General features: G+C 38.1%; 2 protein-coding genes across 2 annotated transcripts in view; both read left to right on the forward strand.

The window, feature by feature from the left end:
* LOC139143509 (caspase-3-like) overlaps positions 1-17,369 on the forward strand; it is a 103,261-nt gene that overhangs the window by 41,355 nt on the left and 44,537 nt on the right. The window lies entirely within an intron of this gene.
* On the forward strand, positions 5,414-15,436 carry LOC139143043 (calcium-activated chloride channel regulator 1-like). Its single transcript, XM_070713219.1, has 9 exons — positions 5,414-5,693; positions 6,190-6,440; positions 6,949-7,172; positions 7,813-8,108; positions 11,837-12,074; positions 12,779-13,055; positions 13,499-13,672; positions 13,868-14,091; positions 14,477-15,436. Exons 6-8 carry the CDS (start codon positions 12,929-12,931, stop codon positions 13,918-13,920), a joined length of 354 nt encoding a protein of 117 aa, XP_070569320.1. The 5' UTR covers positions 5,414-5,693; positions 6,190-6,440; positions 6,949-7,172; positions 7,813-8,108; positions 11,837-12,074; positions 12,779-12,928; the 3' UTR covers positions 13,921-14,091; positions 14,477-15,436.

The following is a 17,369-nucleotide window of genomic DNA, read 5'->3' on the forward strand; positions in this document are numbered from 1 at the left end:
GTCTATGGCTGACCACATCCATTCTATTTCTGAACACAAATGTTCAATACTTGAACACACATAACACTTCCCATGTGATCAAACTGAACGCATCCGACGCGTCATAAGCGTCCAAACGTTTAGAGTGTGCTCATTCCATGTCACAGTTTGCCAGAATATGTCAAGTGAGGAGAAAATAGATACGTCTAGTGCCCACTGAATCGACAACAGTGACGTTAGTGTTTTTTGAAAAACTATTTCCCTAGGCAAATGGTTTATACAAAATCTGGAAAGGTGCCCGGTCACTGTGCGCCCGGGATGAGCGACAAGCCTTTCTCTAAAACAGACAGATTTTCCATTCCAACAGCGTAAGAACTTGAACAGCTCATCGACGAAAAAGATTCAAGTGCAACCAAGGATGTTGCAAGGTATATGCTTAGAATATTTTTGGAAGAAAGTTGTATCATGTACTACTGTTGTGGAAATACCGCAGAGGAAGAAGGGCTGCCAAATATTTTCAAATACGGTGTCTTCTTTGGGGTTCGAACCCACAACATACGGCATCCAGTCACGTAGAAAATTAACGATAGATTCAGTATTTTCACTTTAAACCGACAAGCAATCAAGTTGGCCACCGAAAATCAATTATAATGGGCAGATTACATGGTTAGATCAGACTAGCATTGTAAAAGAGGCCCGAAACAAAGAACTGTTAGCACCATTGGTGGCGCTCCGCCGCTGATTTTGAATTCTCGCGTGAGATAGCAGTCTGTAAGGCATCAACTTATGTAAGTTTTGGCGATAGTTGGCTTGTTTCAAAATGGCGGCGCACAGTGGTTAGGGAGGCCGGCTTTAAAAGTGATCGAAAATAATCATTTCGAAGCAAATTGACTGATAGCAATCTGAGATCCATAAGATTTCTCATAAACAATGCTTTATAGCAGGTGCCAGCATAGTTCCTATGGTTCCAGCAAGTGTACAACCTAAGGTTTAACACATTTAACTGTCATTTTAGGTAACATTAAACGTGGTCTTACACGTTAACGTTATTGTAATAAAGTTTATGAGACAAGTGGATTAAATCAGATGTGGATACTAAAATATTCGAAAGAATTATTGCATACTTTGCAACCTATTTATACAGTTCCATCCGTACATTTGATTTTTCCACCTCGTACACTAAAATCCCCCATGATGAACTGAACTGCAGAATATCATTGCTGATTAAACAAGCCTTCTTTCACAAGAAAAGGAATCGTGCGTACCAATACATTGTCATCGCACGCAATTGGGGATATTTGAGTAATAATACTGATGTTAAATGATAATACACTGATGAGGAAGATATTAGATGCTACATTGTCTCATTGACAGCATATTCATAAAATCTGCTGGCATGATCTTTAGATAAATTGTGGGCATTCCAATTGGAACCAACTGTGCACCACTTATTACTGATTTTTTTTATATTCATATAAAACCGACTTTAGGCAATCTTTAAATAAATCTGAATGTAAGAGATTTTAAAGCATCTTAACAACATGCATAGATACATTGATGATCTTTTCGGTGACTAAAGATATCATACGGGTACCAATTTTATAAGTTTAAACTGATTGACTGGTGTCTAGATTTGGTATGAACACCGCGTGGACTATTAATATGTGATGCGTCACTGGGCCTAACACCCAGGTATTAAGCTTTGAATCGCATATAGTGAAGGGCATGGCGAACTGATGACGAACAAAATTTTGGACTCCAAATGAATGCGGAATTATGGTAGGCGATTCTTTTTGTGTCAGCTTCTGCATCAAAAATGACATATTTCCCACATCCATTAGTAACAGTGGCCTGTTCTTTGCCGTGTGTGGTATTTATTGTCTGTTGTCGCGTTCAAGTCGAGACCACGATCATCTTCACATAAATATGCCGTCTTCTTACTACATAAAGGTCGAGTATAACCATGTTTATCATGTCGTTTTATTTCATTCAATTTATTCATCATCCGGTTCAATATGTCAGACAAACATACAAAAAGCTTTTCGAAACGTAGTTTGAAAACACATGCCGTTAAACCATAGTCTCGGAAATTAAGGAGATAACTCAAGGATGGATTGTTTGTATCAAACTCTAACGAATATCACGCACCTTTGCAATAAACGTTTAAGTGTTGATCATACTCTGTGAACATAAAAATATATTTTTCTTCACAATCCAGATAAAAATTCAAGATCAAGCGAATACCATAAATAGAGATGCACTTCACATATAACATTACAAATACCTAAATTTAAATCGGCAGATATTCCATATATTATATTCCATATATATCCTGATGAAAAAATGAAACAATCATTTGTTATAAAGACATAGGCCTAAGTGTAACAAGTCATCGTTGATGACAAAGTCCCCGCTTGTCCATTTTGTTATAATCTTTGGTGTCTAGGTAGCTGTGGTCTAGGTAGCTGTTGAATGACATTGGTGCAACGGGTGCACTAAGCCTGTGACTTACATAATAAAGTAATCTGAGGAACATTCAATAAAATTGACCCATCTCTGCCCGTAATGACCATTAAAAGAACGTTTGATTACATCACACATAACGATGCCCTCACTGCCTCTATTGTCATGATGGCACATACTATACACATGGTTCGGTGGAATTTTAGAATGGTATGGGATCGGGTATGTTGTTGTAATCAGCCATTTCGGATCATATATGAAACAAATTAATGTGCACAAGAATGCAGCCATATCACGTTAAAACAAAATCAGTCCATCGAAGGACAGTGACCTATGTTTGTTTCAAAGACATAAAAAAATCACAGCAAAATTGAAATCAAATGGCTGTCTATTGACCATATGGATCATAGCACAAAATTAGTAGACATGCATATGTATGCCATAGTACTTTATCTTTGTACCAAGTCTCAACAACATTGGATAAGGAATATTTGCATATGATTAAGCCTCAAAGACATGAAGAAATCCAAAAATGACCATCTGGCAGCGATATTGGGAAAAATGACAATCTGGCAACCATATTGGAACATGTCACGAAGTACATTGATATGTATATGTATGCCATAGTGCATGATCTTTGTGCCAAGTTTGGACAAAATCGGTGTAATGACCTTTGAATTAAGCTTCAAAGACATGCAAAATTCCAACAAAATGGCAGTTCTGCAGCCATATTGGCTCCTATCGCAAGGTTAATTGATACATGCATATGTATGCCATAGTGCTTTGCCTTTGTGCCATGTTTGAACAAAATCGGTTCAAGGATGTTTGAGTTATGGTTCAAAGACATGAAAAAATCGCAACAAAATGGCCGCCTCACGCCCATATTGGATCGTATCGCAATATAATTCAACATGCATATGTAGGCCATAGTGTTATGCCTTTGTGCCAAGTTTGAACAGAATCGGTTCAAGGATGTTTGAGTTATGGTTCAAAGACATGAAAAATCGCAAAAATATGGCCACCTTGCGGCCATATTGAATCGTATCGCAAAATAAATCGATGTGCATCTGTAGGTCATAGTGCTATGCCTTTGTGCCAAGTTTGAACAAAATTGGTTCAGCAGTGTCTGAGAAACGGCTGAGGACGGACGCACGGACGGACGCACGGACGGACGGGACCAAATCTATAAGTCCCCGCCGGACTTCGTCCGCGGGGACTAAAAAGTTACTTTGTTCAGCAAGTTTCAATATAATTCGGCTAGGTAAACTGCGAGGCGCATTTTGCCTTGACGTACTAATCTCTTTTCTCTCTTATTCAGAATATCTTCACGAAAGCGTCAGGTCATTTGCATATCGCCACCCACCAGTGGACCTACTTCCAAAATGTCACCATCCTCATTCCTAAGACCTGGAGCGACAACTTGACAGAGGCGAACGCTACGACAGAGCGATTCGACATCGCCAACTTCGTCGTCGATCAGCCGAATCCTGAGTACGGGGACAATCCGTACACGCGCCAAACACACGGTTGCGGTGAACCCGGTGATTTTGTCCACTTTACTAAACGATGGGTGGTAAACAAAGAGTTTAGCTGGTATTACTGGGGAGACCCGGTGAACAATTTCTGTTTTCTTTGATCATTTCGCATAACGTTATGCAAAGAACTTAAACGACAATAAAAACTATGCGTATTCATAGTGCGGTATCCATGTCATATGGCGTACGGCAATGGGACCAACTCTTTTGAGGTTCAAGATATGTTTGTTTGTTGGTTTGTTTTGAATTATACCTTACCTCAACCCATGTCGTTTTATGTATAATTATTGTGTAACGAATACGTCCATAGCTGATAAGGACTCTTTTGTTCCTTTGAATCCGCCATGATCCCTAATTAGCTATGTTCTTACAGTGTAAAATGTTTAATTCCCCCAGTTGTGAGAGTAGTGTACGGGTTGACGGGAGAGAAAATAAGATGTAAAAATTTAAGTATTTGTTTGATAGGATTTGTGATGAGTATCTAGAAACCTAGATCAGAGGCAAATGATAAATTATGTTGAAAATTGCAGTATGCCCAAACATTAAACACAAATGATCGCGCATACAAAAGCTAGACTGAACTTCTATCAGGAAACATGTTTATCATACAAGCATTGTCATAACTCAGAGGCTGCTGTTTCTTCATTATGCAAATATTTTATTTCGTATTAAATGTATTAGTAATGGGATGAAACAGTATTTAAGCTATATCAATCTTCTTTCTCTCTATATTTTTTCTTTAAATGACAGTTCTGCACTGATTTTTATGAATTCTTATATCATACCAGTGTATTGATGGCGCAAATACTGCCATATGATTGTTTGAGACGTGAAAATGACCGCGCTACATTCGCAATACAGCACGGTTTACAACAGTCACGGGAACTCAGCTGGAGGGAAATTTCCACTTTGAATGTCCATACTACAACTTCGATTTAATATGATATAAAGGCAATAAACCGCCTAAGCAACGGGTATACCTGTCGATTTGACAAATTCACTCCATAGTGCGCTTGCTATCGCTCGTGCACATATGTCGTGAACGACTCAAAATCTTGTGGTACACTGTCGCTCTGTGTGGTTTATTGCTTAACCGTTTCATTAAGTATTTCTGTTGCATAAATTTGCACCCAATACTTGTTTTACTATATCAATTTATTCACACATTAATGCAGGCTATATAAATTATAAGCATCAGTAGGTTATACAAATGAATGATATAACTGCTTATTATAATTTTACACTATTCATAATTCTAAATTGCACGCCATGCATAATCTCTTAGACTCGCGTTGAAACGATATTTGAATATAAAAATAGCTTATCAGTGACCCTAGCTGGATGAGATTATTTTGTTAATTACAGAGAGGTGCAAACAATGTATGCTCATTTTGCAGAAATTTCATGATATGTGTATGTCGTTCTTTTGTAGGTAAAGTAACAGTTCACGAATGGGCGCATTTACGATGGGGTGTCTTTGACGAGTATCCCATAGATGATGATGAACACTTTTATTATGACCAAAATGGCCGAGTTGAACCAACAAGGTGCTCGGAATCCCTCGTCGGGGAGTCCAGGGATATCCATAACAACTATGTCCGATGCAACACCGACCCGGACTCTAGAGTAATGCCAGGACCCGGATGTAGATTTTTCCCTGACCTTACGGGAAATGACGCGCCGGCGTCATTCATGTATGCAAACTACTTGGACTCGGTTAGTATTTAAGTAAAGTATACCGAGACAGTTCATGATCAAACTAATCTTTTAGCAAGTTCCCTATGGAAGTAAAATCTGTTTCATTATATTCATTTTAGAGTAAAAAATTACATTTTGTAAGCGCAATGTTGACATTAAAAATAATGCCCGTTTTAGATATATTTTACCCTGTTCGTCAGGTTTCAACTTTTTACTGATCAACCTAACAAATGTCACGTCCTGAGGGATCTCAAACTACAGTATGGCGTAGTGAATCTCTGGACATATTCTGACGTCACGGTAAACTTGAATACATTCATTTAAAACTTTTGATAACTCTCAATTTACATCACTTTGTTGTCATAGTAATCACAAATCATCATGATTTCACGTATTTAACGAAAGGAGTGGCGATTTTTGAATTTTAAGCATTTCTATAAATTTGCGGCACGTTGCCAGTATACCCGATGGGACAAATAAAATTTAGAAGACTAAAATTTCCGTTCTGTTCCAGGTGATTCATTTCTGTCACAGCGATGACGAGAACACAGCTGGCCCGGCAAAACACAATCGATTGGCCAGAAATAAACACAACAAACAGTGCTTTTATCAGAGCATTTGGATGTCATGTTAAAACACGATGATTTCCAAGATGGGGAAACTCCCTTCCGAGATCCACTTGACACCACACCAAACTTCCTAGTGGTGCAGGAAGTGGATTTGAGAATAGTTCTGGTTCTCGATAATTCTAACAGCATGGACAGGGTGAGTATAATTCAGGGTGTCTTCAAGATCAAGATCTGTTCGCGCTTGCCTGCGAGTGTTTATTTGCATGGTTGGGTTTCATCCCGGGAGAGGTGCTCCTAAGTGTGCCACCCAGGTAGAAAACATCTACCCATGTGTATATTCATAAATATGCCCCATTGTTAAGGATTTGCTTGACAAAATTTGGGAATTTTTCACCTTTAGTCTGTTGCATGTGAAAGTTTTCCTAACACACAGTAAATTTGCTTTGTTATCGACACATGCTCAGGGTTTTTTTTTCGGATGAAAAATCGACCCATGTTTATATATTTTTCTTTAATGTGACCAATTTCGTCGGCACATACCCATCTTTCTATGGAAGTATCCCCGGCACTCCATGTGCAAGTGTATTTTTGTTTCAAATTGAATTTTCATAAGTTTACGTCTGCACCATCGGTCTGCACCATTTCTAACACTGTTCGTGCAAATTGCGAGTATAATTTTTTGATGACTTGTACATTTTACGCAGAACAACCGATTTGATTTGATGTTACAAGCTAGCACGAAATATATCGGCTACACCGTGCCAAACGACACATGGATTGGCATTGTAGAGTTCAACAATAGAGGAACCATTCTTTCATATCTAGTGCAAGTGGGCAGTTTGGACAATCGAAAAGAACTGATAGACTTGCTCCCAGCAATACTCGTAGTGGTACTTGCATCGGATGTGGCCTTGAGGAAGGCATTGAGGTAGGTCAACTTCTACTACTGTAAAACAGTAAATTGAATTACTGGCTTCCACAGTATGAACTCATAACACTCGAACAGTATTTAATGCGGAATATCTTCTTCGTTTTGGTTAAAGTTCCCCGTAACATTAATACTATTTAATATCTTTTTAACATTTTGTACAAATCTACCCTCTTCGAAGTATATTAACATTATTAATGTAGCATCTTACTTATTTTATACGACTAACAAACACATAATCAAAAAGTCAATCGAGAAGATGAATTAATAGCCAGTAAAACCCCTGAACAGTTATAAAACCGAAATCTTAGAATGCTCTACCATTTGTTACTTGTGTGAGGTTACATCAGCAGAATCCTATCGTGCCAGGACAGTACTTAACCCTTGATGTTAATCCACTTACCCTAACCATTGTTCTAGCTCCAAGGTGGACTAAAGTGTCCGGAGGCCGTTTTGATAGCAACTACTGTGTAATTTTCCGTCATGATGCACATGACCAAACACTTCCAACGCTTCAACACTAATAGAAATTTGCGACATAAGTGACATAACAGATAAAGATTTGAAATCCAACAAAGGCAACTTGACAGATTTACCTTGTTCAGAAATTAGAGAATATTTCTCACGACTTATAACTTAGGTCTTGGAATACGGGGGGAACACTGCAGCTGGCGGGATACTATTCCTTGTCACCGATGGACGTGAAAATCGATCCCGTATATAAAAGATGTTATCGATGAACTGATCGAGAAAAAGGTAGTCGTGGATACACTGGCTCTGAGTGATGACGCCGACGATTCACTTGCCGATTTGTCTGACCAGACTGGAGGGAATTCGTACTGGTATTCGGAAAGCCCCGATTCGACGGCTTTACACGATGCTTACATGGACACCATTCTTAGCCGTACCGGTGCTAATGTCAACACCCCAGTACAGGTGAGACAGAGAACAGTGTCAGTTTCTAGTCGGGTTGCATTTACAAATACAGGGTTGAGAGGGACTGGGGGAATTCAGGGAGGTTGAAATTTCGACGCTTCTAGTGGGGACTTGTACATTTTGCTCCGAGAGATCTGAAAATATTATGGTCCCTTACAAAATAGTATGCAGTGAATGAAATTATCGCATTGTGGTCGTACAACAAACCAAATAAAAAGTTTGAACAGTTGAGAATCTTGATTTTGCCATTGGTACATCCAAAGTTTCAGACGTTAAAACCTTAATTTTATGAGATGTTTTAATCTTAAGGTATTGTCAATTTTTTACAACTTTTAAGTGACATCTATATCGCATATTTCCTGAACTTTATAAAGATATTTTTCGGTAGGTCACCGTGCTCTGTTTTTCACTACTTGGCAAAATGTTGCTAGGAATTCACAGATTGCATACTCTCTCATAATGGTCATTTTGTTTGCTCTTAAGCGAGTACTATTTACCCGATCAGACTTGGATTAACCCAAGTCGGTTACTAAATCCAAAACAGTCTACTGGTGCATTTTAAAATTGATTAATGTCAGAACTTGCCCTACGAATGCGTGTACGTAGCGTCCAACCAATTTATTGAAAATTGAAAATTGAAATCACCTTCAAAATGCTATTTTCATTTTAATGAAATAACAACCAATTTTTAATATTCGTTTTTTCAGACAAAATTTTTATTTTACGGATTTTTTGGTACGGTTTTCGCGGCCAATCAATTCTCAAAAATATTAAAATGCATTTTAGCACAAAAAGCGTTATTTAAATGATTGAAATAGAATTTTATTTTTCATATTCATCTTAATTGAAAATACCAATTGACAGACCAATTTTAATAAAGCTTGTATTATTACGTTATGAATGAAACATAACTCTGTTTCGCCTTGTTCATATTCTGAATCCGAAATGCAACTATCAGTGAAAACAAAATAAAATTTAATCTATTAATTCTATTGTATTTCTTAAATTTCAAAATCACGTGTTCTGGGTTATTTTTAAGGAAAGTTGCTTGTTTTCATATTATAATTTGTATCCTAAAATGATGTTTTCATTTTCAACAAAACAAAACAAATATATAATCAAATATTATAATCTTAAATATTAAATCTAAATCTTAAAATAAAAAATAGTACTATTTTCAAGATTCGTAAAATTTATTACGGGGCGGACATTGTGCGTATTTGATGAAGAACAAAATGAAGAGAACGGAAACTCTTTGAAATAAAATCATGTCTTACCGATTTAAGAGGAATTTGCAATTTTACTTTGGTGCATGCGAAAATTAGAAATTGGAAATTGAAAATTGTAAGTTTCCACCTTTTTCATTTTTTTGAAAATGATCGAAAGACGACTCTCTTGAATTTCTTTGCTGTTCCCGGCCCTCTACCGGCCAATGGGCGAGCAGTATCAATGCGTACGAGATTTTCGGTTTCCGCAACGCATACTTGTTCCCGCGCTTACTGCATGTACTGCGGAAGACTGGCCACCGAAGACGATATAAAGGAAATTGAGGGCAACTCCACACATCGGCTCTACCAAGATTGTTTAGTATTACGATATGGTGAATAAAAGGATCATTGCATTTATTTTGTGTGGAATACATGGCGAGACACCGGTGAATCGATAGTGCTTTGACCCTAGTCATGTGATCTGGGTCCCCGGTAAACCGGTTTGTTGATTGAGTGATTCGTCTTAACGGTGTTTCGGAACCAAAAAATGGGGTTCCTTCATCAGTCGCTCTCTTGTTTTGTATCCCCTCCGCTTGGTTGTGTGATGAAGTCATCTTCGTCCTCGAGGAGGAGAAGCCAGATTCGTTATTGTGAGAGTTAGCCACTATTGACTGACTATAGTGAGCGATCCGGTGTGTGGTGTCATATTATAATTAACATGACCCAGCATCGACCGGAGTTTAAGGACGTTTATAAGGATTTTTGTTTTAGGGCATATTTTGAGCGCAGTAAATGTTGTACTATTATTATTGCCAGCGTGTGGCACGCATGGCGTCGCCTAATTTCATGTATTTCACAAAATCTGCGCACTGATCTCTCGCTTAATCCTGACAGATTATGATCAGGAAACAAGTCTTTCAAAGTACATACTATCTCGCGGTGTGGTTGACCTTCAAAACAACCATTTGCCGCATAAACTCTTCAGCGACTAAGGAAGACAACTCCATTTTAAATTTACCGCAGTTCTCGCGTTGACGGAAGCCGGAAATCTCGCACGCATCGCTGCTCGCCCACTGGCCGGTAGAGGGCCGGGAACAGCAAAGAAATTGAAATAACATGTAAGTCGTTTTTCGACCGTTTTCAAAAAATGAAAAAGGTTGAAACTTTACCATTTTCAATTTAAATTTTCGCAAGTAACAAAATGAACAGCGAATTCATCATAAATTACTTGTACATGATTTAGTATTAAAGAGTTTCGATTCTCATTATTTTTGTTCTCCTTCAAATGTCAAAATTATCCTATATTTTATATTTTACAAAAACGGAAAAAATACCATTTTTGTTATGTTAAGATAGAATAAAGTTGAAGACTTGAAATTATTTTTATGCTTTGTTGAGAATGACAACATAATTTTTAAAAAATAAATTAAATCACAATATGAAAACAAGGAACGTTCAATAAAAGTAAACCCGAACTTGTGTCTTCAAATCTAATGAATGAAACAGAATTAATTGATTAAAGCTTAATTTGTGTTTAGTGAAAATGCTTTTCGGATTCAAATATAAAGAAGGCAAAAGAGAATTATATTTCATTAATAATGAAATAGCAGAAGCTTTATTTCGTTTTTTTTTTTCAATGAACATAAGAATGAAAAATAATTTTCGATTTGAAACATTTCAAATGCTGCTTTCTATGCCAAAAGGCTGAATATTTTTGGGAATTGATTGGCCGCGAAAACCGTACCAAAAAACCGGTTAAATTAAATTTTTTTCTGCAAAAAAGAATATTAAAAATTGGTTGTTATTTCATTAAAATGAAAATTGCATTTTGAAGGTTATTTCAATTTTTCGATTTGCAATAAACTGGTTGGACGCTACATACACACATTATATTGGTTTTTCTTTTATGGGGACTTGAAAACTTAAAGGGATTTAATTTTTTGTTTATTGATTTGGAATCTGAAAAAGTAAGTTTCAATCACGATTTCTCTAGACAATCCCCATTATTTGTGAATGCAACCTAAGTAATAAGTTTGTTGTAGGAATTCATCGCCAAATGTTCTGGCTAACACTCTTTACTTAACCACAGGCTATCGTCCTTGCATGAAGTGAAATTGTGCAACATTTTATCTGTCACTTGCCTTGCAAAACGGGCGATACGTAATGCGGAAACGTCGAGCATCATGTTCCTGCATAAAATATAGAGATCTTTAGACCACCGATCAATGCAATATTAAATGCTGAAACCTTTCTCCCAATTGCTCGAAATTTATATGAAAGGTGTTCTATTTTCTGGTTGAAATTTGTTTGTATTCGTTCGTAAACCATTCCGAATGTGACCTTGTTCGACAAGGACACAGTGTCAATTTCGAGATTTCAATAAGTAAGCGTCTCTTTCTCTTTGCAAATTTTTCTGATTTTTCTTCAAAATATATACTCACTTCTAGCTTGTAAGACAAAGAACAGTCTTTCAACAAATCAAGTTATTTACACGCTATTGTCGGTTCTCACCAAATACAGCTTGCTAGCTACAAAACAACAATCGGCAGCGGAGATGACTATCATAATCACGTGATCATTGACTCTTCCATTGGTCGACACACGGTCTTTTTTCATATTCTGGGACTTGAAGAGAAATCAGCGAGTTGACGTCACAATTACATCTCCCCATGGCACTATTATCGACGAAAATTCGGACAATTATCTTGTTGATACGGGAACACACAGCATCGTCATCATAATTGAAGGAATCGCCGAGGTAGAAAATTGCATACTCGCGACAGCATGTAGTTGTTGTTTTCTCAATGTTATTTCGAATATTATTTTATTAATTTTTGTTTTTGTTTTATTACTTTTCTATTGTTTCTGTTGTAAATATTACCTGTCGAACAATATACTATTGTCTATTGTTGCAACACTACACAATAACTGTGCAGTAAGGTCTGGTAAAGTTAATGTAGCAAAATGTACGAAGCACGAGTTCCAGGAGCGAACCCATTTATCGAACACGTTGCCGTAACGTTAACATTCTATCGTATACTAACAATATCTATGAAACCAAATTCAAGAAGACATATGGTCATAAACATTCTCATTAACCAATATCTTACAAGTACTTCTGTCAGTTTGCTTGCTGACAGTACAGATATGTCAAATTTAGTAGTTCTTCAGGAAATGAATACCAATTTGATAGTAATATAAACACTAAGAAAATCGTTTCATTGCATTCAATCTTCTTCTAAAAATAGTATTTATTTGATCATGAATCTTTCTAAGATGTAATATCATTGATGGAGCTTTAAGATGCAAGATTTCAAGATAACATGATTTACTTTATCGAGATATATCTCTGTTCTTCACTATTACAAATCATTATTTATTTCTGATATCGTGTCAGTAAAACCATTCTTTACCACGAGTCTTTTGCGAATCAATACAACTTTGCTTTCCTTTCTTCTGCAGCCAGGGCACTGGTTGTACCACATCAGAAACACCGACTCGCGAGATCAGGTGGTGGAAATATCGATAGAATCGAAGTCGGCCAGTTCGACTTCAGACCCACTGAGATTGTCGTCAAGCAGCAGTTCTAGTCTAATCACGGAATCCCCGCCAATGATCGTAATATACGCTGACCTCTCCCAAGGCTACCAACAGGTCAACAATGCCAAGGTCACGGCCATAGTTGAAAGGCCAAGTCCGTACGGTGCCGTTGAGCTGCCCCTTCTAGACAATGGTGGTGGTACGTACTTACTCTCTCATACTATTGTTCGCAATAAGCCGAACCGACTTTTATTGAAAATCTGAAAATGGATTATGTTATTTACACGCAGAAACTTGTCAGTTTTATGACGTTGTATCCAAAAAAATGAGCAACACAGATTACACAATTAACCAGTCGATTCGTACGAAAGATGTGACAAATGTTGTTACGGCCAGATTAGCACTTAAATTATGTTATCTACATGTATGCCTTTCATTCTTTGTCATTATTCCAAAAGAAATAGTTACGTCAACGGTATGCTAGCTACGGCATTCCTTGTTGATTGCAAACATGTCTGTGTCGGTTTCTTGTCACTGGATGCCAAGAAACAAATTAAGCCGACTGTTTTACCTTCGTGTGATACTTATTTATCAATTATCCCTTGTCAAATTCAAATTCTCCACATGTATTATACACTGTAGGAGCTGATACCACAAAAGATGATGGCATCTACTCTGCCTATTTCCTCGACTTTGTGGACGCAAATTGCCAGAGGTCTTGTCGCTATGGGATACAAGTCATGGCAAATGATGAGGACGGCAGGGCCATTGTCTTCGGCGCGGCTACCAATTCCGCGTCAAAGCCAATCTATTACTGTGAGTAACAACTATTTATTTCAAACTGTCTACTCGTAGAAAAAAATGGCCGATAGACAACGTTGATTAATATATTAATTTTGCTATCTGCAGATTATTCAACCTGGTTCGTCTTTTAGTTGGTAGTTCATTCGCGACAGGATATTTTCTCATAACAACTTAAATGAAACTAAGTCTCTTACATTTTAATTCCAGCAATAATCCCCGAGAAGGGCGATCCACAACCCGTGGAGATTTTGACCGCGTAGCTTCAGGTGGGTCTTTCCAAGTTGACAATTCCGTCGAAATACCGAGCGAGGACGACGACTTCTATCCCCCGTCAAGAATCGTGGATCTAGAGAGTCCCAGTTCGGACTAAGAGAATCAGACAATCACTCTGGAGTGGACAGCTGTGGGAGATGATTTCGACCAAGGGATAGGTTTGTATACACGTTTTTTTTATTGTTTTTGTTTTTTTCATTACTCACTTTCATCTTCAAACCAGAATGGTTACGCTATTCTATGAAGAACACTTGAATCTTGTCCATGACGGTGCCTATATAAACCCCTTTGATTTGATTGTTGGAAATATAATTGGTCGTCTGCGTTTTGGTAATATTTCTTTTAGTTTACCTTTTCCTCGGTGAACTCCCTTGCCATCATGAAGCTTTCTTAACGTTGTATTGGACTGGAGTGAGTGTTGAGAGTCATTCAATACAAAGTTTTGTCGACATCAATTAACTTAATTTGATTGGCCCAAGATTTATAGAATGTTTCTATTGGCTTTTCAATGAACGCCGTGTTCATATATGTCCTCTCATACAGCGAATCACTATGACCTGCGATACTCCACTTCCTTCGAAGAAATCTTGAGTGACTTCGAAATGCCACTGTGATCACGAACGACGATCTTGTCCTCGGGAACCTAACATCACCTTTGCCGGCGGGCTCTTTGGAAACGTACGTTGTGTTAACCCTTGCAAGCACGACAGGAATGACCTACTACTTCGCTGTCCGAGCTGTTGACGCCGCCGGCAATGAGGGCGCTGTCTCTAACATCGCACAGAACACTTTTGTTCCGGCTGCGATCACCGGTTACGGCGGGTTAGCAGATCGGGAGATAAGTCGTATTAGTTTTGTGGTTGTCGCGGTCATCATAGCTGTCATATTCTTAGTCTCCGTGTTGATTGTTGTTGGGAGGCGATCGAAGAAAAATGAAAAAGCCGATAAGTCTGCAGAAACGGGAGTTGAGGTTGAGGCAAACCAGACAGCGCATGTCCACCACAATCCAGGCTACGTATAAGACGGATGGCAATGTACTGTCCACGTTAAGAAGTCATGAACTACGCTAAATATAGAAGAAAGTACACTAAATTGAAATAAATAGACATCAGAATTTTGCTTTTTGATTTATGTTTTCCAATCAGCACTATTTCATCTCATCTTGTAATCAATTGGACGACACGCAAGTAAAAGCTGCTTACTTTATTATTTCGAATGTTATGTCACAGCAATAATTTGACAGCTTAAATATAGTCTACTTCATAAAGTCTACTTCAAGAAGGTTGTTATTTAGTCGTTGTGTGCCAATTCAGTTCTTATAAGTTTAATCTTTCGAATTTTGATAATAACCTTCTGAAGTCTAAAATACAAGTAAGGGCTGACAGCATTAGGACGGATGCCTTCATAATTCCTTAGAGTCAAAACCTGTATCACAAAATCATACTCACAAACTTTTTACATAGAAGAGTTTGGTTCATGTGAAACGCTCTGAAAACCGTGTCGTAGCTATTTTCTTCCGAGGTATTTGATCTTTTTATGTCAGAATGCACAAAGAATCGCTGAAAAGAAAAGAATACGTGAACATTGGTGTATGTCAAAGAAGTCTAAGACAATGAAACGGTAAGCAAATAACTCCCTACGTCGGGTACATGGTCACCTGCCGCCAGGTGCACAGTCCCATGTTTGGGATATATATATATATATATATATATATATATATATATATATATATATATATATATATTATATATAATATATATATATATATATATATATTATATATATATATATATATATATATATATATATGAAATCAGAATTACCCCTGTTGTACGTCATCAACTGGAACTTTTTTCGTGCATGGTACCCCGTTCATACACATGCAAGTCGCGACACTGGCAGACCGATTAACGATGCCGTGCTAGCTCTCAGGACATTTTTACAAAAACTGTGACTCGATAAATCCAGACATGGAAACATAGAAGGCATATTCGTCCAACGAAATTTCGAGTCGCTAAAACTATAGCTTTTTCCAGAGAATCGAATGGGATACCGTCGATCGTTTTATTTATATGGCTCAGTAACGTCGCGGCTCCAGTCGAGTCGTAAGGCTCAATGTGGACGTCGTACCTGGCGATCCCGGTTGGCGATAAACCCGAAATCTACACCTCAACGTAAGTTCAACTGAATAAATGAGTACAGTATGATCTTCGGGAAAGCGACATAGGAGGCACAAGCATAAAGTCGTTCGACTAACAACGATACATTTCCTTCATCACGCAAAAAATTTCGTAAATTCTCGCTCGGCATCAAACCTAGAGCGCGGTGTAAGGCTGTAGCGAAGACATCGGTAGATCTGAAGACATCAGTTGTGGGTCTATAGCCGTGGAGGTTACAGACGGGATTTCTGTCTTTACGGGCTGGTTTTGAATAGACTTTTAACCCCGCCACCACAGCTATTAGATTGGTTGCGATTACACTATGCAATACTTCAAGGATAGAAAATGTACGTTTGCCTTGAGGGCAGCTCTGATATATTGCTGCCCTCAGTGGCAGATTGATAGATATACGCTATGTAACGCTGCAAGGATAGGAACTGTATGTCTGCCCTAAGGGCAGTTCTGATATAGTGCTGCCCTCAGGGCAGTATAGACTTATGCAATGCTGTAAGGATAGGAAATGTATGTCTGCCCTGAGGGCAGCTCGGATATATTGCTGCTCTCAGGGCAGATTCCGGATAGCTATACCTATACAATGGTGCAAGGAAAGGATATATATGTCTGCCTTTAGGGCACCTCAAATATATTGCTGCCCTCACGGCAGATTGGTAGATATACACTATGCACATACATTTTCCATCCTTAAAGGAACATACATTTCTTTCCTTAGGGAGCGTTCAGTTTTTACGGCTGGGGGGGGGCGGCAAGATCTTGTCGCCGGTGTTCAAAAAATTATAGACCCCCCTGCATTTTCGTGAAAAAAGATGAACCCCCCTTTGTCAGACGAAAAAAATTGATGACCCCCCCCCCCCGCTTAAAAATAACTAAAACCCATACGGCAAATTTACCCTTACGGTTTGTATTTGAACTCCGGTACGCAACGCACTTTATTCGTGTAGCAGAGATGGCAGTGCACAAACTTCTCAGCCACATCCATGCAAACGTCTGTTAATTAGGACGACTGTAAGGCAATTTTGAACTTCATTTCAATAGACAACTTATATCCATGGACATTGTATAAAGTAAACTTTATTGGAGTGGTTTGCCAAAGGCAGCCCTCCTGTTAAGAGGGTCATGGGCCATTACGTAAAGTCAACTTTATTCTAGTGGGCCACCGGTACCACCGGTAAAGAGGGTCGATCATGGCAATGGCATAAAGTGAACTTTATTGTTGGTATTATGTTTTTGAAATGTGGTGACCCCCCTTTCTTAGCAGT

The sequence above is a fragment of the Ptychodera flava genome, chromosome 11, assembly GCF_041260155.1.
Source record: "Ptychodera flava strain L36383 chromosome 11, AS_Pfla_20210202, whole genome shotgun sequence".
Lineage (NCBI taxonomy): Eukaryota > Metazoa > Hemichordata > Enteropneusta > Ptychoderidae > Ptychodera > Ptychodera flava.